The following is a 23,668-nucleotide window of genomic DNA, read 5'->3' as shown; positions in this document are numbered from 1 at the left end:
AAAGGTCTGGTCAGTTTCAGAGACAAGAATGGCTGAAAGATTATAATGGACTAATTAAGTTCTCAGAGCTGAGCTTGTAAACTTGTGGCTAGCATTTTTTAGGGAAGTACTACCTTGTAGAGAAAATAAATTCAGAAAGAGATTCCTTATTTAAACAATCTCTCTGCTCTTTGAGGGGGGAAAAGTGAGGGAGGAAAATTGTTCAGGTACAGTACATTGTACAAGAGAACTTTATTGGAATGAGAGGACAGCATCCAGGGATCTTCATAGCACATCTCTCTCAATCGCATGTTCACTTAGCCACCATTTTGCTTAAAAAATTTGCTTTGAAATTCTTGGAATGGAATGTGGTTGTTAAATGAGGAGAGACTGTAGTGCAAGAAACAGAATGTTAACCGGCAGTTCTCTAATTTTCCATATGCCCAAATATCCATCTGTAGTTCAGCAATATTTGGAAGCTCATCAAAGTTTATGTTCTGTGCTCTAGATCAACAGCCCCCAACCTTCAATAGAAGGTGATTTTTCTGCAGACCGGGGTGTGTGTGGTTTCACATGTTGCCTGGATCCTGTACATGCCCAGATGAGGCTTCGCTCACTGGCAATGCTCTGATCCTTGTAGTTCGCGGAGCACTGCCGTCCACATACTGGAGGTTGGAGACCCCTGCCTAGATAAATGTTAAAGAAATAGAATGATAATATGAGATGAGGGAGTAAATGAGTCCTTCCACCTCTGCCCCCCAGGATTCCATCTTAAGCATACTTAAAATCTTATTACTTGAATATCTAAATCTTAGTGATTGACCCTTGGATTTGCACACATCCATAAATGTAGGGTAATGTTTTGACAATCCTTTACATATATACATTACAGAGAAGCAGATAACAATCGAAAAATATCAAGCTAAGGTTAAGATGCTCTTTTCTGTTGAATTGTTTTGAATTATGAATTTAGATTGAAATTTTGTGGCGTATTTGAAGTGACTCCTGGGAGACAGTCCAGTTATGCCTGTTATATAAATTGTTGTGCTGCTTGTGGAGATGACACTTGAAGATGGGAGTTATTGCCAAGCCTTCATTTTGAGAAAATAAACCCTTCGGAGATTATGAATGGTATTGGCATCTAGCAGCACTTAAGTTATGGATATTTGACATTTTGTCTCATTGTCACCATGTTAATGGCCTGCAGGAGCTAGTAGCCTGTCATATAGCTGGCTCTTTCTAACTCTTGCCAAATAAACCTGGTCACTGTTCTCCAGGCTTCCCCATCATCTTGACTACTTTTAAGAACTCTTTATGTACTTCTATACAGGTAGTCCTCGACTTAAAACCACAATTGAGCCCCAAATTTCTGTAACTGAGTGAGACATTTGTTAAGTGAGTTTTGCCCCATTTTATAATCTTTGTTTCCACTAGTATTTCTAGATGTTTTTTAGCGAATCACTGTGTTCCTAGATGTTGTTAAATGAATCACTGCAGTGGTTAACTTAGTAACCCGGTGGTTAAGTGAATCTGGAATCTAGCTTCCCCATTGATTTTGCTTGTCAGAAGGTTGAAAAAGATGATCACATGAATTGGGGAACATTGCAATCATCATAAATATGAGTCAGTTATCAAGCACCTCAATTTTGATCACCTGACCACGGGGATGCTACAACAGTTGTGTGAAAAACCATCATAAGTCACTTTCTTCAGTGCCATTATCACTTCAAATGGTCACTAAATGAACTGTTGTAAGTCGAGGACTACCCATACTTTTATTTCTCTGATTCAGTTACAGAGAGAAACAATGGCTCAGATGGCAGACAAATTTTAGTTGAAAGTTTTATTTAAAAGTTGGATGAGAATGATAATGCTTGTGGAGAATGTGCAGAGACATTTAGTTTTGGATTATTAGATACACAAAAGCACTTTAATTTGAACCAAAGAGATATTCTTACAGCCAGAGAACTGAATTGATTCTATACTCTCTTTGAGGCTTAATTCTGCACTTTGTCATAATATTATTAGTAGTCTGACTGAACAGGAAAGTGACAAATTATTTTTCCCTACAAAGACTGAGGGAGATTGGACAATTGATTTATTACACTTAACTGAAATTACTTCTATCTGGACTTTGGTGGGAAGAAAGTCATTATGGAAACTAAATTTATTATATTTAATTACACCATAATGGATAAGAGATGCTTTTAAAAAGCAAACATGAATATTCAATCCAGGATGAATTCCTTTAATTTTTTGGGATGATTAGGGGTAGGTAAGATGTCATGGTAAATTTTCTATGAGTGATTTACAATAATAGTTTGTTAACAGAGAGTTCTTAACCTTGTCTTTTTAATTATTTTTTATTAATCTTTTTCCTATTAATTATTTTGTTGCTAATATAGTATGTAGAGACAGATCAATGATTTGCAAATAGATTTATGGTTTTAAAAAAGGTATTTTTCACAAGGGATGGGAATTAATATTGTAGTATTAATCAATATTCAGTTGGGGATAATATGTGTTGTTTTTTTAATGCACCTTTTTAATGTCAAATGTTTTGGGTTTTGTATTCTTTTCTGTTTCTGTTGGGTTTTTTTGGATAATGTGGAGTTTTGTATTTTACTTTTGAATAAAATAAAACATTTGGAGGGGGAAAAGAACTATTTATAGGATCTATTACTGCACTTCTAATTGCTTAGCCTTCATGTTCTGTACCATTGTGTTGATTCCTTCCTTCATGACATAGGACCAGGGTATCTGAGAGGGACTGCCTCTCTCCAGTTATTTCAGCTCTTTTGTAAGGTCTTGCCTTTCCAATCTTCCCAAGAAAGCAAGACTCTTGAAATTGCAGTTGTTCCAAAATGAGTTTTGTGATAACAAGAGATCTAGGCGAGAACTGAAGCTTCTCACTTAAAACCAGCTATTTAAAGCAATGCTAATCGAACCCCTCCCACACTACATCATTGCAGGGAAACAAAAACAAAAACTTCATATAAAGATTAACCCAGTAATGCAAGAAACAAAAATGTGTGTTTGTGTGTGTTTGTGTGTGTGTGTGTGTGTGTGTGTGTGTGTGCGTGCCCACCTAGCAGTTCAATAGCATACAAATTAATAAGTACTGCTTTGATGGAAAGGTTACAAAGTTCCATATACCTTTGGCATAAAACAATGCTGGCCACATGACCACAGAAAATGTCTTCCAACAATGCTGACTCTCTCAGCCAAGAAAGGGAGAGGAGCACTGTGCCCTAGAGTTGGACACAACTGGAGAGGGAACCCTTTACCTTCACCTATATATGTATAGTGTAGGGTATAAACTGGAACTAAAGCATTGGTGGGTTCCAGATCCTGTTGCAATCAGTACGGTTGCAATGGGGCCTGGTGTCTTCCACATGAATGTACGTGGCGCGTGCGCACATGTGTGCGGCACACACATCTTACCATCCAACAATGCTTCCACGAGCCTCCATGACGCTCCAGCTGCTCGGCGGAGCATCGCGCAGGTGCTGTATGTGCCATGCTCATGTATGGGAGCACCAAAGGGTTTAAAGACAGGTAAGAAGTGCAGGTGGGCGAACGGGCCCTCCGGAACACCATACCGTAACGGTACCCGGTGCTCCGTGCAGGCTCCAGTATTCCCGTACTGGGGCATACCACCTGCAACCCACCACTGAACTGAAGGCTGAATAAAGTTTTAAACACATTTTGTGGTTCCAACAAAGGTGTTTGCAGGAAAATAAAAAAAAATCATTGTAATGGCCACCCCAATCTTGCAATCACATCTGCTCACCAGCAACAGAGAGCCAAGGTGGCGCAGTGGTTAAAAGCAGCACTGCAGGCTACTGCTAGATCAGCAGGTCAGCGGTTCAAATCTCACCGGCTCAGGGTTGACTCAGCCTTCCATCCTTCCGAGGTGGGTAAAATGAGGACCCAGATTGTTGGGGGCAATATGCTGACTCTCTGTAAACCGCTTAGAGAGGCCTGAAAGGCCTATGAAGCGGTATTTAAGTCTACTGCTATTGCTATTGCTATTGCTATAACACACATAAAATAACAAGGCTTCAATGGTATGCAGTGACTGCCATCTTGCTTCTTTCCAAAAGCAAGATTTGTTTGCTGTCTGCATTGAAGCACATCTTTTAATCAATAATCACATGAGTTGGAAAGGTTTCTTTATTTTTTGACAGACAACTAAGATACATATTTTACGAGTAAGATTTAAATAAAAATACTTAATTAATAAACTTCTCGGGGAGATTAGCTTATCCAGGTACATATCATGAAGGTAAATGCCCTCTTCTTCCCAGGCAAATATTTATTAGTTTGAATTCCTGATTTTATTTTCTTGTGCATTCAGGAGAAGAACTGTATATGTATTGCTATTGTTGTACTTATTATCTATTGTGAAAGTGGAAAATCCTCTGTTTGAAAAAAGATGGATTGAAACTTTTTAAAATTAAAAAATGTTTACACAGGCCAATGACTTTTTCGGGTAGAATGAAAGATGTTTAGGGACGATTTCTCCATGTATCCATAATAGCTTATGACAAACTGTCAATTCACATGACCATTTGTGATAATTAATGAGATGTTTCCCACCTTATTCAACCTCCATGCAAATGATGTCAGGAGGCTTCTAAATGGAGCAGTCTTCCCTCTAATTGCTTCAGTTTACTTGAAAGGTCATGGAATTTTCAGACAGGACAATATATGTCTGGTTCCTTATTCACATGGATATTGCAGATCTTTTATATCCTCTCCTGAAACATAATTTTATTTATTTGTTTGTCAAATATGTACAAGATAACAAGTACAGGTATGAACATAAACATGAACAAAGGAAGTAAATACAGATAAATAGGGACAGTAAGACAGGGATGGTAGGCACACTGGTGCGCTTATGCACGGCCCCTTTACGGACCTCTTAAGAATGGGATGAGGTCTATGGTAGACAATTTGGGATTGAAGATGTGAGGGTTTGAGGCTTGTACAACAGAGTCGGGTAGAGCATTCCAGATATTGACCACTCTGTTCCTGAAGTCGTATTTTCTGCAATCGAGTTTGAAGCTGTTTATCTTGAGTTTGTATCGATTGTTTGCCCCTGTATTATTGTGGTTAAAGCTGAAGAAGTTGTTGACAGGCAAGTCGTGGTAGCAGACATTGTGTACTATGCCTAGATTTAACTGCAGGCGGCACAGTCCCAGATTGACCAAGCCCAACATTTCAAGCCTGGTGGTTTAGGAAATTCTATTGTGAGTAGAGGAGTGGAATACTCTTCTTGTGAAATACCTCTGAACCCACTCAATCGTGTTAATGTCTGATATACAGTATGGGTTCCAGGCAGACGAGCTGTATTCAAGAATTGGTCTGGCAAAGGTTTTGTATGCCCTAGTTGGCAATACAATGTTACCGGAGAAGAAGCTTTGCAAAATTAGGTTAACAGCCCTTAATGCCTTTTTGGCAATGCTGTTACAGTGAGCTCTGGGGCTTAGATTGTTTGAGATGACTACTCCTGGGGTCCTTGACAGAGTGAGGGTCGTCTATGAGATCGTTTCCCCCCAACTTGTATTTGGTGTGGATATTTCATTAATTAGTAACTTTGGCAAGCACTGAATAACTGTAAACTCAAGTACGGTATATGTGCAGTTGAAATGAGACAATGTTTGCAAAAGAAAATGCTTTTAGGATGCTAAATTATGTTTTTTTAAATATTTTTGTTTTATTTTCAGACAAACACAAACACACAACACATATAACATAAAAGCCTCTTCAACTACATACAGTGTGTCGATTGGTTACAAGGTCTTTCTGTGTCCTTTCCATAGTCACCACTTGAATTTTATCAAAATTCACATATTGACAATCAAGATATCTTTATGTAAATTGTTATTATGCTTCCTCCTATTCTAAGTCATTCTATTATTTTAGCATTGATAACATTCTCTAATAATTTTCAATTCCATGTTTTTTTCCCATTATTAGTATCATCAATCTAATATACATCTATGCAAATTGTTATAATTATTAAACAAACATCCATTAAGCCTAGCTATTATTACATCGTTTCAACATAAGGCATATTAAATTTGAAGTAAATTTATATTGACATTTTATTACATCATCCTGAAATCATCCAATTGTATTACATCTTTATATTCTATTCTATATAAAATTGTTTATCTTTTATAAAAAGGCTTTGCAATATCATCTCCATAATCCTCACTTACAATATAGTATAAAATTTCATATTATCAATCTAGTACATATAAATACTTTATTATCATTATTAATCATTTATTTGAGTATAGCTATTATTACATTGTACATAGCACACAAAATTTAATTACATTTAACTACAATTTATTGTGACATTTCATTTCATTTCATCCTGTATCCTTCCAGAGATAGTGTAGTCCAATATCTTTTGCCATATGTAAAGTCTGTATTCTAAGTGTTTTCTTGATAAGTCTTATGTGGACTTCTCTTAAGAACTTGTTGTTCATTGCATGTCTATAAGAATTCGAAACCCTCTATATGTTCTTTTTATCAGCTTAACTTTTATCATTAGTGCTTCTATCGAGATTACTCTCATTATTTCTGCCAAATTTTCTCTCCTTTCTTCTTCTATTTTCTGACATCTGAAATAAAGTTCCGGTTCATCAATTTCTCCTTTCCGTATTTCACACTTGTCATTTCCCTCCACTCTCAGTTTGCTGTCAGTGTCAACAATTTTCTTATCACTTTCATATGTCTCTGTTATTTTTTCAGCTCTTTCCTTAAACTTCATCACTGTCCCCTTACTTTCTGTATTTTGATCTATAATTTCATTCTCTTTTCAATTCTCTGTAATTATTAAAACTTTTTGGATTTGTAAGAAAATTCTTTGTAAAGTTAGTGCCTTTTCTTCTTCACGTTGTGCCATTTTCCAGGTTATAAACACTGCCAAAACACCAAGACTTTTTAGGTTTCAAACAAATTCAGTGGAGTTTTTCAAATCAAAGCTTTCTCTTTCCTTCATAGGAATACCTGTATAAACAAAACATTTTCCACTGTCCGTTTTAGTAAACAAAGCTTATAGCTTTATCAGATATTGCCAAGCCTCTAGTCGCTAGATGACAGTGTTACCTCTTTTCCATCTGTTTTTGCCTCTCTGTAAACACCAAGCTTCGAGAGAGGTAAAAAAATGTTTAAAAATTAAACTCCATTCAAGTCTTACAAGAGAAAAAGCTTTTAATCCATGAATACAAAAAATGGAAAAAGTATAGAGGAAGAAGGGAAAAAAGAGACCAGTCTAGTTTAAAAGTAAGAGGCATTTGTAAAAAGTCCATCCATAAAAAACAAACAAAAGTTAAGGTCAAAAAGATAACACGATAGTCTTAAACTAGGGTTAATTCGCTGTTTATTTTCTTCTGTCTTCAATTTTATTTTAAATTCCAAGTATGCTTTCATGGTATCCCAGAGATTTTGAATTGAGGTGTCTTCTTTTTTTATTATTCTAAAAATAGTTTTAATTCTTTCTCCAGCATTTGAGTGTATTCTATTTCGTTTACAATATTTGGGTTCGTCATCCATCTTTTTCTTCTTTTTTGGCCTTTCCATTTTAATTTTATTGGGTTATGATCTCCCCACTCATTTATTTCAACTTCGATTTCCTCTAATTGATTACATCGTCCAAATGATATCCAGGCCATGACAATTCTCGATAAGGATTGGTGGGGTTTCGAATAAAAGGTATATTGCTTTCTTGTTTTATGCCTTTCTCTCCAAATATCATGTAGTTTGTGAACTGGCATTGCCAGCTCAATAAAGGATTTCGGTAACATATTTTTTTTGTCTTATTATTTCTTTTACTTTCATAGTCCATCTTTTTATCCACTATTGTGATATAATCCACAATTAAGCAAATATTTTCATTTATTTTGTGTAATTTTTTATAGAATTCCTCTTGCTTCTGATTTGGTGCATATATCACTATTAATAATATCATTTTTTCTGTTGTCTCTAATTCAATCATTAGAATCCTTCCTTCTTCATCAGAGTAGACTGCTTTGGAGTTTATATTTTTCTTTATATAGGTTGCTATCCCTCTTTTTTTAATCTTCCAATTCTGCATATAGTTTCCTTAATTTTTTGTTTTCTAGTAAATTAATGTTCCCTTTTAATGTGCACTTCCTGTAGGCGGGTTATGTCTGCCTTCAGTTTCCTAAGTTTATTAAACATCTGCCCTCTTTTCTTTCGTGTGTTCAATCCATTCAGGTTTACCAAGATAAATGTTATTTCCTGGTCCATCTTTAGATGGGGTGTTTTTTTAAAATTACTTCTGGTTTGTATCTGACTTTTCAAACTCGTGCCTTCCCTTTCTGTTCTCTCTCTTTTTTGCTTCTGTTCTTCTTTCCTGTTTCTTTCTTTGTCTTCTGCTGTTTCTTCTTCTTGACTTCTACTTTCTAGGTCCTCTTTACGTTTGTTCTTATTCCCTTGTGAAGTATTTTTTGTAAAATTCTTGCACTTCTTCTGTATTCTCTATTTTATATCTTTTTCCTTGCCAAGAGACCAATATCCCTTCTGGTACCAACCATCTGTACATTATTCTGTTTTTATTTAACTGGTTAGTTAAAAATTGGTACCATCTACTTTGTTCCCAGACTCTCCGTAGTATCTGTTTAAGAGTAATTAACTTTTTTCCCTTTTATGTTATTGTCTCTTCTCTGGGTTTTTTGTACACTTCGTCTCTAGTTGTTTTTTTGGCAAATCTTAACATACACTTCTTTCGATAGTCTATGTCTTCTGGCATAATTGGTATGCACATGGTAAGCCTCATCAATGTCTCCTCTCAACCCTTGTTCATTTCTCTATAAAATTTCAGCGAAGATTTCCATCATTTTTCCTTTCAGGTCTTCCTCTTTTTCTTCAACTATGTTTTGGAATCTTAGATAAAAATGAGGCTCTTTCGTTTTCAAGTCAGATTATTGATTCCTCTAACTCTTTATTGATTTGTGCATATTTCAACTCCATTCTTTCCATCTTCTGATCTGTTTGTTCTATTTTTGTTTTGATGTTCTAGATTTTCTGTTTGTTGATTATTAAGGCATTCTGTATCTTTTCAATTTTGTCATCCATGTTTTTGATATTTCCTTTCATTTCTCCCATTTCATTTTTAATTTCTTCATGGTTCCTCCTCTCCTCTCTCCATGATTTGTAGCTATCGCTTCTTGGGTTTTAGTCATTGTCTCTTATATCATCTGGAGCATCAATTGCATACTTTGCATTGTTTGTGCTGGTCCCATTGTTCCTGCCATCTCTCCGCCTTTCTCCAGCCCCAATGCAGTTTCGATAGATCTTTGGTTTGGGGGTGAGGATGTTGCTGAAGCAGGGTTGGATGCTGTTTTTTCCCTATCTTCACTAAATTAGTACTAGTTACCATCTTTATCCTTTATTTATCCTCGCCCACAATTGCATACAGGTTTTACTTTACTTCTACTTTATCACAAATATCAGTGGTTATATATATCTCAATATTTAACAATAATTAACCTTTCTTAATATCACATTTCAATATCTAGACAATCCTATAATTCTATTTTTAAACCTTAACTATTATGTATCACAGAATTATATATCACACTATTATCTTATGCTAATAAATATATCTTAGTTATACAGATACTCAGTTCTAATAATCAGTTTCTCTATGGTTTTCTTTAGTCCACCTTATGTCACAGACAATTCTTGCATCAGCCTTCACAGCTCAAATTTATAATCCACTAGATGTCGCCCTCTCCTCAGTATCACTGTCCATTCCATCAATCACAGTCAGTAATCACAGCAGGCCCAGGGGCAAAGAAGAGAACAAGGGGAGGGGGATAAAAGAATTCTCCAACCATTCCAAAACAGCTCTTTTTCTACTGTCCCCTATCCAGTTCCAATTTCCGAGTAAATACTGTATGCTTGTAGAATATCCCACACCCGCCAAAAAAAACTTGAGCTCTTCGTTACCTGGATTTATTGTTTACGATTGAAACTCTGTTCAAAGTTCAGCTATTCTTTGGAAAATAAAAAGAGCAAAAAAAGAGCAGAAAGGATAAGAAAAAAAAAACAACCAGCCCGACTGTTATACGATCCTTTGTATGCTTTCCAGGTCTTCTCAACAGCCAATATATCCCGCTCCCATTGTAAATGCTGGCTTTTTGCTTTCTCTTCCCTCTCCTATCGGGTTTCCCTCTGTGGCCACTTCCCTTTTATTATTCACGCTGCCACTTTCAGTTCTCTGCCTCAGCTCTCACTACTTTTTGGCAAGAATCTGGACTGTAAAAACAGTCTTCACCACAGAGTCTTTTTCTTTCCAACTTACCCGCTCTGCCAGTTTTACATTGTCTTCCTTTTTTGGGTTGTCGATGATAACAAATGCCTCGATTTCAAATGCTTTCTCTATTTGCTTCCCTCTTATGCAGTCACCATCGCTCCAGTCCTGTGCAAGAGACAGGATAGATCCTCGTCCATTTAGTGGGTTTCTCCTACCCAATGGGGGGTTTGTCTTACCACCCCAGTGTCTTCAGAGTTTCCCCTTGAATCTGCAGATCCCTTCAGGTTCCGCAGTGCTCAAAAATGAGCCCAAACGAGGTTTGAGTTATAGGTTATGGGAGCTGCCGTTCCTCAACCGCAGCACAATGACTTCACCGCAGGAAGTCCGATAATCAGTTTCATTTATGGCCAAAGCAAAACTGGAAAACCTTTTATCTCCCACTTTAAACAGAGCAGGCAGAGAGAAAAAGAAAAAGCTGCACGCAAAAACTGTTTCTTGAACTTCTTATAGTTTACACAGTTTGCACAGATCATCATACTGTTAGAAACATAATTTCATATTCATTCGTTCATGCAAACCTCATGATTTTCTCAGCGCTCTGAAAACAATGGACCTCAGAAAGAGGAAAAGAATTCATTTTCTGCCATATAGCCCAGAGTTTGTTAAAGGGTGCTATCTAACATTAATTACAACAGGCAGAATTCACATTTTGCATTTCACAAGTTACTTTGCTAGGCTACTTGGCAGCCTGAAGGCTTTATCTATGAGATAGAGCATTAGGTTACAATGGAGCTTCTCTCAGCTATATCAGAAGTCGAGTTAGGTACACTCTATACAAGCTCTAATCCTTTCAATACTATATTAAAAGAATGAGCTTTGATATTATTGGCCATAATTTAAATCCTAACAACAGATCCAATCCTGAACAAGACTTATGACTTGCATACATCATTGTAGATGATTATGACAGCATAAATGCAACTTATGCTGCCCATAAAGCTATCTTGTTTTTGTTTTTAAAAAGACCAGCTCTTCAGTGTGACCATTATGCTCTCTTATCTCTTTTCACATCATAGCTCAACTTTTTGTCTTGCTCTGCTTTTTATTCTAGCAATCATTTATAATTAAGTTTCCCATTATTCTCTCTATAATTTCTCATCCCTTCTTTATTTCATCACTCCTTCTTCTATCACTGCTAAATCATTAGCTTCTTATCAATTCTGTAGCTTTAATTTCTGTGTTAATTATTCTATGTTCTCGTTCTTTACCTGTTTTCTTCTGCTTTGTACAAATGTACTGAAACATTTGTAACTTTCAGTGATAGTATGTTAAGTATTCAATCTCTTAATTTCTTTCTGTTTTAATCTACATGGTCAGATTGCAGGCATTGCTTTCTATTGTTAGAGTGCAACTAATTTTCCAAGAGATCAAAAATAATGTGGGTTAATCCTAGTACATCGGGCCAAAGCATTCTAGCACAGTCTTCTTCCTGATGGTGCTAGAATTTTATATGGCCTCTTGCCATTCAAGTTCTCTTCCAGGGACACCTCCATATTCTGCTCAGGTGAGTAGTATAGCTGTGTTGTTCTTAGATATGACTACATTGTTCTGCCTTCTTTTTTAAATAAAATTTTTAATTTTAATTTTCAAAAGAAACATTCTTCTTTACATGCTGTAGAAAGTGTATCAATTTGTTATAAAAAGACTTTCGTGCGTCTCTTCCACAGTCAACAAACATAATTCATATTAACTCAAGTATTTTAACTCAGATATTTATACATATTACCATCATCATATCTCCATTTTCATTTGAATATATTTAAATGTCCTTCATCATAAAATATACCAAGATTTAATACATATTCTGGCCACATTCTGGCCTTTCATTTACTATTTCTAAAATCCTCCATTGGCACTAAATCCTTATGTCCTATTCTAGCTAAACATCCATAATATTTAATAACAAAATTTTCTAATCCTCCTTTCCAAATCACTGTTTACAATTTACATCGTTTCCTTATCTTATACCCATATCTATATGTATGTTGTTATCATTATCTCTCCTTTATTTAACTATATCCTGTATCATAACATTTTCTCTCTAATAATCAAAGCTTTAACTATATCTAACTTAGTTCTTTTTTTTATTAACCTTTATATATAATCCAAAGGGATTTCTAATCTTCCTTTCATGGGTACCATTCAATATTCATATTCAATTACACAGGTCTGTGACTAAAAAGCTGTTTGATTATTTTCATCTAATTTCCATGTATTTTGGTGTGCTGAAAACAAATAAAATATTGAAAAAACTCCTAGACGTCATGATTTGCCACAACATGCAAAATTGTCTTCAAATTTATCATTTTTTTTAATTTTTGGTATTTTTTTATATTATGGGTTTTTAACCAAATTTAAAGTCCAAATTACTATTAATTAATTCACATAAGTGCATTTAAGATATAAAAACCTTAAAGGGTTTGTCCGAGTTATGTAAAAAAATATAGCACTGTAAATCTGATGGTCAGCAATATATACATAAGCTAAGCAAGCTTTAAGTCTGTGCTTCTAATGGTAGAAGGGGTTAATCTTTCCTGAAGAATCCAGTGAGAGGGAGACACAGGGCAGATATGGCATCTCCGGTCAGTGCAGGGGGCCTGGCCAGCACTGCGACTTCTCCTGTACAGACACAGAGTTGCTCTCTCCTGCATGCCACACTTGTGCACGAATCATCATCAGGTTCTTGGTTCTAGGTTGTTCACACTTTTTCATCGCAATTCATGTTAGCTGGTCATTCTTCAACCGTTATGTTATGGCTCCGCGAAAGTGTATTAATTCGCCAGACAGTTTCTGTTTCATCTGTGGTGAATATACAGTGTTGAAACAACAGCAGACTTTGTGAAAAAAGTATACTTTGCATACTTTGGACTAAAAATTGGAGATCAAGATAAAGTTTGGGCGCTCATAAAGTGTGCAAATGGTGTGTTGAGGACCTCCAAAACTGATTCAAGGGTAAGAAAAAATCTTTCCGTTATGGGATTCCTATGGGATGGCAAGAGCAAAAGAACCATAGTGATGACTGTTACTTTTGTTCATGAGATGTGAAAGGGTTTAATTCCAAATGGAAGCATTCCATTTCATACCCAATCTTCACTCAGCAATTTGTCCCATCCCCCATGGCACAGATATACCAGTACCCTATCCCCCTGCTACCTTGGAAGAGATACCTAGCTCCGATGAAGTCATACCTGAACCAGATGACGAATCAAGTTCTGACTTTGAAGACGATACAAGACCAAAATTGTTTTCTCAGGAGGAGATGAATGATTTGGTAAGAGACTTGAATCACCCCAAAGATGCCACTGAGTTACTCGGATCAAGGCTGAAAAGCAGGAATTTATTGTTGCCATGAGTATCATCTTCATTGTTCAGATATCGTGAAAAGGAGTTTGTTCCTTACTTCGCTCAGGAAGACAAGTTGGTTTATTACATCAATGTCGAAGGTCTGATGGGTCAATTTAAAATCCAATATGATTCAGAGCAAGGGGATCTTTTTATAGATTATTCAAAAGGAAGTCTCAAAGCAGTTTTACTCCACAACAGTTTTTACGCTTCCATACCTGTAGGTCATTTTGTACACTTGAAGGAAACCTACGAGAACTTGGAATTGGTTTTTCATAAACTTAAATATGAAGACATGGTTGGCAAGTGTGTGGGGACTTGAAGATCTTGTGCATGCTGCTCGGGCAACAAGCTGGGTATACCAAATACCCTTGTTTTCTGTTTCTATGGGACAGTCGAGACCGACAAAATCACTGGACCAAGAAGAGTTGGCAGCTGAGGGTGCTAACAGTCGGTGAAAAAAATGTCCTCCAAGAAACTTTGGTACCTTCCCATAAAGTTCTTCTACCACCTCTCCACATAAAATTGGGATTGATGAAGCAATTTGTAAAATCACTTCCAAGAGATGGGGAATGCTTCAAATACTTGGTCACCAAGTTTTCACGCCTGTCGGAGGCAAAATTGAAGGAAGGTGTGTTCGTCGGACCAGACATTAGAAGGCTTATAGTTGATCAAGAGTTTGTCAATACCATGACGGATCCTCAAAAAGAAGGGTGGATTGTATTTAAAGAAGTCGTACAGAAATTTGTAGGCAATAACAAAGATCATCACTACAAAAAGATTGCTGGAAGAATGCTGAAAGCATTTCAAGCTTTAGGTTGCCTGATGAGTTTGAAAGTGCATTTCCTCCAGTCCCATTTTGACTATTTTCCTGAAAATTTGGGAGCTGTGAGTGAGGAACAAAGTGAATGATTCCACCAAGACATTAAAGAGATGGAAAGGAGATACCAGGGAAAATGGAGCATTACAATGATGGCAGACTACTATTGGATGCTTCAGAGAGACATTCCAGATGCTACTCACAAGCCTAAATGCATTAAGAGGAGCTTCACAAGGAAGAAAAATCGAGTTTAGTGTGTGTAGGTGAGCTCATTTCAGTTCGAAAAACAATTTTTATGAAAATATTGTAATAAAACTTTAATTTTCTATTTCCATTTATTTTTGAGGTATTGCCATATTTAACATAGTTACTTAAATTGTCAGGAAACGTGATGTCCTATGACAAAATGGAGGTCATTTTCAGCTTCAGCGTGCCAAAAAACATAAAAGATTACATGGAATAACCAAAACAGCTCTCGAATTTTTTTTTTTTGCAACCTGTGAATGATTACTCATCATGACACTACACATTGTATACAATAGTAACATTATCAATTATTTTTTTGAGCATATCTATTGTCACTAAATTCACTAAGTTTAACTAGTTTTAAATTATACTCTTCCATCTATCAACCTGTATCTTTCCAGTAGTAAAACAGTCTCATATCTTCTGCCATTTGTGGTGTCAATCCTCTAATCATCTCCTTAATCAACTTTGTATAGACTTCTCTTAGCAACTCCTTGCTTATAAAATCTCTTGTAATCTCGATGTCCTTCTGTTTCCTTAATCAGCTTATCTTTGATTGTCAGTGTGTTATCAATGATATTGCTAATAAAATTTCTCTCTTTAAGTCCATAAATTCTTTTGTTTTTTCTTCTTCTGTATCTTGCCATCTGGGATAAATTTCCCCTCCATTTAGTTCCTCTTTCAGTATTCCACTCTTTCCATTTTCAGAGACAAACCAATCACCATAAATATCAGCAAATTTAATTTCTTTATATTCATTTTCCACTTCAATTTTTTGGGTTTAACCACCATGTTTTCCACTTGATAAACATCCTCAACTTCTTCATCATATTTTTCTGTTAGATGCTCTAAGTCTTCCAGCTTCTTTTCTATCCTCTCATATATGTATTTGATAGTTTTTTTATTTCTGAGAATATCTTTTGCAGACTTAAGATTCCTTCTGTTGTTGAAATTGTGCCATTATCTCCCACTAACAAACACAGCTGCTTTGGCTTGGAAGGTTAATAAAATTAAGCATAGATTCACAATAAGGTTTTGTTTTCACTTTTTTTTCATACTTCAAAGGGACATCTGTACGCGTTTATTCTTATCACTCTCTATAACCAAGCAGTGAGACCTTGTAGTGCCAAGCCAAAATAATCAGTGAGAGAAAAAAGAATGTTTTGTTTCCAATATGCAAACCTTCCAGCCTCCGAGTAGCAGTATTATGTTGCAATTTTCCTTGTTTCTTTTTGTATGTTTTTTGTATTTCAAGTTTTTTTAAAAAGTCTGATTCTTAAATGAGTTAGAACACCCACAGTAATGAAAGAGGAAAATTTTAGTCCATAGATTACAGAGAATAATAAAAGAAAAAAAGAGAAGAAAACTTAATCCATTCATTTTAAAAGCTTGCATAAATCCGATCCATGAAGATAGCATTTAAAAAGTAAGATAACCCCCTGTCCAAAACCATTCCAAATTTAATTCCACCGCTTCTTTCTTCTGTTCTTCAATTTAAATTAATTTAAAGTTTTTAAATAGGCAGTCTCTTTTTAAAATGGTAAAAGTTCCTCACCAACTGGAAACACTTTCTCTTTCCGTATCCTTCTGTTTTGGAGCTGCCCCGACTTCGTCGGCCTTGGCTGGATTTTTTGTCGCTGGCTTGAAGAACTTCTCTTGCATCGATCAGGGACTTTGCAATGTCTCTGAGGTCAACAAGACGTATTCTTCCTGTTCACTGTCTCTTCGGGATGGTTTAGGTCCAATTGGACCACCCAGCGGCAAAAGTATTGGCTGCTGTCTCGGAGCATCGGAACCGCACATCCGTATCGTTGCGACATTGGCTTTCTAATATTTGGACTAAAATAACAAAAAGAGAAAGACTCCTTTAAATATACTCATCATTTATATCTAAAGTAGTCTGGTTTTATTTTGATCTGTCTAATTAAAAAAAATACTGTTAAAAACCCTAAAATTAAGTAAATTAAAATGTCAAGGAACTCTCACTGCTACATTTCATGCATTTTTAAGCAGATAATTGTGTGAATCAGTACTTTGTTGCGCTTCATAGTTGATATAAAAACAAACATTTTATAGCAAATTAAATAAATAATAAACATATTGAATTAATAGTGTGTATCTGAGAAATTAAATAGCATGGTACATTCATTGTTAACAGAGATATGAAAAGCTTTCTTACTGTGGTTTATGTTTTCTGCTGTTGTTTGAGGGATGAAACCAGTGGTGGGATTCAAATAATTTAACAACTGGTTCACTGCTCTATTGACCTACTGGGTGGGTGTAGCAGGATGGGTGTGGCCATGGCCAGGGGGGCGTGACAACACTCAGCTTCCTGCAGCACTCTGCCAGCCAAAACGGGGTGTGGGGGTTAATTGCAAAATGTGGGCTTTGCTTTGTAACATCCAGGTCCAGTGATCAAGGAGTGTAAACTGCACAGAAAATAGATTTTTATTTGTTTATGAAGAAATATCTCCAAAGCCAGATTTACACTAAATGTAGACTGACTTTTAGCTACCATGTTTCCCCAAAAATAAGACAGGATCTTATTTATTTTTTGATCCCCTAAATAAGCGCTTGGCCTTATTTTTGGGGAGATCTTATAATTTTTGAGGTGCAGGAGGCCCCTTAACCTCAGCCTGCAGCTCGCGGATTGGCTCACCCATAGAGAGCCGGAGGTTCTGTTTCTGTTTCTGACACACACTTGCCAGCCCTAGCATCACTGGGCCTGCCGCTCTTTTTGCGGCCTCCACTAAGAGAAGATGGGCAGTAGCTAGAGTTTGCGGGAGCAGCCTCCGTGAGGCCGTTCCGCGTGGATGGCAGGTGCATGTGGGGCATGTTCCTCCCTTTCCCCAGAGACCAGCTGCACATTCGTTTAAATATTTTAGGGGAAGGCTTATTTTAGCGCATGCGCTGAAAAGCCTGATTGGACTTATTATTCAGGGAGGTCTTATTTTCAGGGAAATAGGGTATACACCTCTTCAGCAAACAGCAAATTTTGAAGCTCCAGATAAAAAGGATTCATTTGGGATGAGTAACTACAGTTTGCATGTTGGAGGTTATTAAAGGAATGCTGGGAAACTCTGTATTTTAAAGAACATTTGAGGGAGGGGTACAGAATAGACCTTCTCTGCCTGAGACAGTAGAGACCTGGCACCAATAAAAGACACTTTGTGTGAAGTAACTGATCAACACTGACAGGGTAAGCCACTAGTATATGAAAATAAAAGAAAACTCCACTCCCTTCTAGTACTGATGGTGTTACCTAGTTTGGTAATGAAACACCTGCAGAAAACCTTCAAGCTCAGAGCGCACCAAGGAGCCCACAGTTCATCCCTGAGCTACAAATATTATTTTCTATCGATAAACACTTTTTTGGCTAGAGGACACAGAGTCTGCATTATATAAGATGACTCCAGGTGGATTTCATTCTAAATTTTGATATGATTTCTGTAAATAAGGAATGTAGAATTATAATGAGTATTTGATCCTTTATACATCAAAAAAGATACAAAGCTTAGGGATAAACAAATAAAAAACCGATTTGAAAAAAGAAAAGGCTCAGGAAAGAAAAAGAGTGAAAGTGTAAGAAGAAAGAAAAAGAAAGAAAACAAAAAGAATGATTTCCAACTTTCTTTGGTACAGATATAAATAAAAAAACATATTAAGCTCTTACTCTAAGATTAACATTTGCCTACATTATTTCCATAATTCATTATTTAATCATCAAAGTCCAGATAAACTTTTAATTTCAGTTTCTCACAAAAAGTCCAGTAATGTTTCATATCGCTTTAATCACTATTTCTTAATGAAAACAAATCTGATTCATTTAATTGCACCAAACTCTAAATAAAACAGGAATGGGAAATCTTAATTCTAGTGTAGACAGATGCTTCTTAACTTTGGCAACTTTAAGATGCATGAACTTCAATTCCCAGAATTTCCCAGGCAGCATGAAGCTCACCCATCTTAAACTTGCCAAGACTGAAAAATGCTGAATCTCCATTCCCAAAATGTATGTAATGTTTTATGTTTGATAAATTAGAGTTGTCTAATTAATGAATTATAATGGGTAGCTTTTTTGTGTATTGAGTTAGATGTTCAAAGATTCATTTTCTGGTACCATGGAAAGCGAAATAGATTATTTGCTTAGGGCAATACTGATATGCAAGAGTATATTGTCCTATTGATACAGAAAACATGATTTTTTCATAAACATTGCAATTATCTAATATTTAATATAGACGTTTTTGTAATAAATTTTACATTTTTGTAATTACTTTTCAAGTAAGATACTAACATACTGTTCTTAACTTTGGGAGCTTTCAGAAGTGTGGACTTTAACTCCCAGAATCCCATGCTGGCTGGGAATTCTGGGAGTTGATGTCACTGCTTCTGAAAGTTGCCAAGGTTGACACTTTAATAATTTTATTAATTTATTCATTTGGTTGTTTTTTGTTTGTTTACTAAATTTATATTCTTCTCACTTCATTGTCAAACAACTCATTCATTTTAAATGAATATGTGGAGTTCCTGTAACATTTAGAGTCCTATTGTTTTTCAGTGGTAGCTTATTTTTACACAGTAATTTATGGAAGTGACTTGCATTTAATATAATTGCTTCAGGTTTATAATAGTGTCTGATTGTCTGGTAAATTGTAGATAGTAAATCTTCAAATTATGTGTTTGTTCAGTTTCAAGAACAGTTGCTACAATGGAACAATTTCATTTTTAACAAACATAAGAGCATCAAAATATCCCATGTACTAATTTGATTATAGTATTTTTAGGAATGTCAACCTACCCAAGACCAAGCTGGACAATCAAATAATTGATGGGTTGAATACTTCTGAATAATGATTCTGATCCCGGAATGGAAATTTCAAATTTATAAAATTAGACTTAATTTTAAATAACATTTATTGCTTCTTGATGACAGATTTTATGTTTGACTTCTTAAAGTATTTAATATAGCATTGTATCTGAAACACTAGCTTATGCTTGTGAAAAATAAATAGATATTCATTTGCCATTATTTTCAACATAAGACAAAAGAGTGAATTACAATCTTATGTCTGGTATTGATCTATTTTTAACACAACTAAAAGTGTTTCTTTTCAAAGAAAATATAACAAACTCATTCATTATTATTTTAGATATTTGGCTCTTTATATATCTGTATTAATTTCATAGTTTCCATAGTTTCCAGATAGTTTAGAAGGAGAAGAATATATTTACCAGTATAATTACTGATATGAATACAATGATTTATTTAAGAGGTTTGATGATTTTATTAGTAAATTAGCTCAGATTCATTCTGATGATTCTTTTTATGACTCTATAGTGGAGAACCTATTAATATTCTTTGACATTTTAAATTAAGATTTCCCAAAGTTAGTACTCTCAAAATATGTTGGAATCACAGTTTCTAAGATTTCTGGTCAACATATTGCAGTCCCATTCCATGCATATAGAAAATATCAGATCTGGGCTAATCAGTTTTGCATGACTTTTTAGATGTAATCATAGTGTTTTTAAAGAATGCTACAATAAGCTTATTTGAATATATGCCATATTGTTCTATTTATGTCCAGAATACTAACTATATTCTATTTTTAAGCATACAACTCGTGAAGTGATTCTGGTTGAAGATGAGGTGACAGACACTGAAGACTCTGAAGAGGATGATTTAGGAACCTTGGATGATCAGCAAAGTATAATCCTTCATATTATCTCACAACTGAGACTTGGGATGGATCTAACTAGGGTATGTGTTTGTTTCAATCTTTTTTGTGACTTTACTCCATATCTGTGATACTTGCTATCATGTTGTTTACTTGCTTTTCCAATTTTTGCTTCAATTGTATATATACAAAACCCTAACTTTTTAAACAAGTAATGTATTTTTCAGGGACTGAAAGCTTTTTCATTCAGTCTCATTATAAGGTGAAAGTAACCATTCTTTTTCATAATTCACAGTCCTAGAATCAAAACTGGCTTTTTAAATATTTCTGGCATACTGTATGCGTTTCCAGTTGCTCTTGGGAAGTAGCTGGATCCTTGCTATTGAGATATATCCACTTCTAGAGGAAAAAAATAAGAAAAAATGTGAAAATATTTTTTTTGAATTCTGCTTTTTTTAAAAACAAAGTAATTTAACATGTTTGTGGGAAATGAAGAAAACTGTTTTTCTATAGAATAAACTTCTAACCTTGTAGATTTTGATAATTCCCTCATTATTAATCTATACACATACAGTGTAAGTGTTCCATATATACTTTATATCATTTCAGGTTGCTAGGAATGTGAAAATTAAAATTTTATTTTAACCCTTTGGATCACCAATAATGTATAACCAAACATTTAAGTTTATAGTCAAGGAAGAATGGTCAAAGCTACGAGAAGGTTAATTAAACCAATAACAGTTTGTTTTATTAGAAAGTCAGATCACTCAAGTTAACCATTTTCACTTATTTAAAACATTGTTTTTATACCTCTATGATTTCTCAAGGAGAGGCTTGAAGACATCCCAAATAGATAGAACAGAAATTTATCTGGGACAAAGTGAACTTGAACCTTTGAAAACAATCTAGATCTGATCTATGGAAGACAAGAACTCAGGGTTAGGAAAATGTGGTCATCCTTCACACAATCAAAATCATTACCTTGCATCAAAATTTCCACACACCCCAATTCTTTGAGCCAAAAACCAAGCTTGTGAAAATGTAGTCTGAGGTAGATTCTTTGAATACTAATCTTCTCTCTTTGTGCCCCAAAAATAGAAACAATGAGATAAATGTAGACTCATTAGAACTTGAATACATTCAAAAAACAGATTCCTTTTCCTCAACAGTTAGCAAATGCCAGAGGACTTGAGAATGGGATATCTTTCTGTTGTGCTAATGATCAAATAGGTATCTTTCCAATCAGTAAGAGCTGCTATAGTGGCAACCAAGTAGAATTGTTAGCTGTGATTAACTATTGACTACTCATGTGATTTTCTTCTACATTAGCTATTTATATACGGTATGAAAATATTAACATTTATTTTGTCTACTTTTCATTATTTTTAAAATGTTTTAGGTTTGAGACTTTTGGAAAAATGTTTTATATATTGGAATATAAGGAATAAAGAACAACGAGCCTAGTATTTAATCTGTGCATTAATAAAAGGGTACTGAAAAAAGCTCTAATTACATTGGTCTGTTCCCTTGAATGTGCTTTGGAATATTGAAAGCTCAGCAAATAACTTATTTTGATCAATGAAGAAATTGAATACATCAGTGTTGAGACCACTTTCCTGAATAATGCATGAAAAGAAAGAGCTTGTTGGCTTGATCTCATATAATGAATTTAATAGGGAAGGGCTATTTGAAGTAGAGATTAAATGAAGTGTATAATTTTGCTTACACATGCGGGAATAAAATAATATTTAAATATTATTAGCTAATTGAAGACAAGATAGAAAACATATCAGTCATAACGAATAATATGACAGCAATAGAGTGAAAATTAATAATTTTAATTATCTCATTAAATATACCTAGCTAATTAATTATGTGTGCTTATTAATATTTTCTTTGATAATTTGCTTTTTTTAAAAAAAATCTGAAAGTATAGTAGCTCCAAATTAGCTATATTTCTATTTATTTTAAAAAACTTATATTTTACTTGTTATTGAATTGTCTAAACCAGGGATTTCCAACATCTGGGCCGTGGCCTGTTTGGAACCGGCCCGTTCAAGTTGTGGGTGCACTGCCTGCAGCTCCACTTGTGTGAGCAGCAGGTGCTTGTACTCGCATGGGAAACTCCATTTGTGCAAGTGGTAGACCCTTGTGCTCAAGTGAGAAGCTCCGTTTATGCGGGTGCATGCACCTGGTGCTTGTGTATATGGAGCTCTGCAAGTGTGTGCATTCGCTGCTTACATGGAACCAAATCCCTCACCCCCAGTAGTCCGCAAAATTGGAAAGGTTGAAAACCCCTGTGACTATTACAATCAACTTAATTTTTCTCAGCAATGAAACACTGCACTTTTTTGCCATTCTCTGATAAACAGATTTCTTGAAAACATCCATCCTGCCAGCCTGCTGGAATTGGCAGGTTCTTCTGGAATTTAATTAACTTAAATCAATCTGTTACAATCTGTGAACAGTTTTTTGAACTTGGTTGTTTTCTTGCAGATGTTTCATTACCCAAACTAAGGTAACATCATCAGTGGTCAGTGATTATATTATCTAGTTTGGGCAATGAAATATCTGCAAGAAAACAACCAAGCTCAGAAACTACCAAAGACCCCTCATTTAACACTGAGCCATAAATATTCTCCTTTCTCTAAGAAGAATTCATTACAGGTAGTTCTTGAGTTATGACAATTGAGCCCAACATTTATGTAGCTAAGTGAGACTTTAAGTGAATTTGCCCCATTTTACGGCTTTTCTTTCTTGTTAAGTGAATCATTGCATTTGTTAAATTAATAACATGATTGTTAAATGAATCTGGATTCCTACTGACTTTGCTTGTCAGAAGGCTGCAAAAGGGGATCACATGACCCTAAGACATTGCAACTGTCATAAATATGAACCATTTGCCAAGCATCTGAATTGTGATTATGTGATCATGGAGATGCTGCACCAGTCATAAGTGTGAAAAATGGTCATAAGTCAATTTTTTCAGAGCCATTATAACTTTGAATGGTAACTAAATGAACTGTTGTAAGTCGAGGACTAGCTGTAGTTGTCTAATTCTTAAGTGTTTAATTCTTAAGCTACTTAAGTGGAAAGTAGTGGGGGGGAAATAGGCAGTTTGAATAATATAATTTTGTTACTTGAAGGTCTAGTAAGGATTGAAGAAATAGACTGATTTGTATAATTGACTAGTTATAACACAGGAACTGTTCTTTTGTCTTTATTCTTGAATTCTGA

General features: G+C 35.2%; 1 protein-coding gene across 2 annotated transcripts in view; it reads left to right on the top strand.

The window, feature by feature from the left end:
• The window catches only part of OSBPL10 (oxysterol binding protein like 10), an 88,967-nt gene that overhangs the window by 56,613 nt on the left and 8,686 nt on the right, over positions 1–23,668 (top strand). For both annotated transcript variants that reach the window (XM_014052801.2, XM_014052803.2), the window contains one exon: positions 20,368–20,514. In XM_014052801.2, the coding sequence (XP_013908276.2) occupies positions 20,368–20,514 (147 nt within the window). The remainder of the gene's footprint in view (positions 1–20,367; positions 20,515–23,668) is intronic.

This window comes from Thamnophis sirtalis, unplaced genomic scaffold (genome assembly GCF_051295495.1).
Source record: "Thamnophis sirtalis isolate CommonGarterSnake01/CBP01778 unplaced genomic scaffold, rThaSir2_p1.2 scaffold_4, whole genome shotgun sequence".
NCBI classification, from domain to species: domain Eukaryota; kingdom Metazoa; phylum Chordata; class Lepidosauria; order Squamata; family Natricidae; genus Thamnophis; species Thamnophis sirtalis.
Note: the sequence above shows the minus strand (reverse complement) of the source record. Positions and strands in the feature narration are given on the sequence as shown.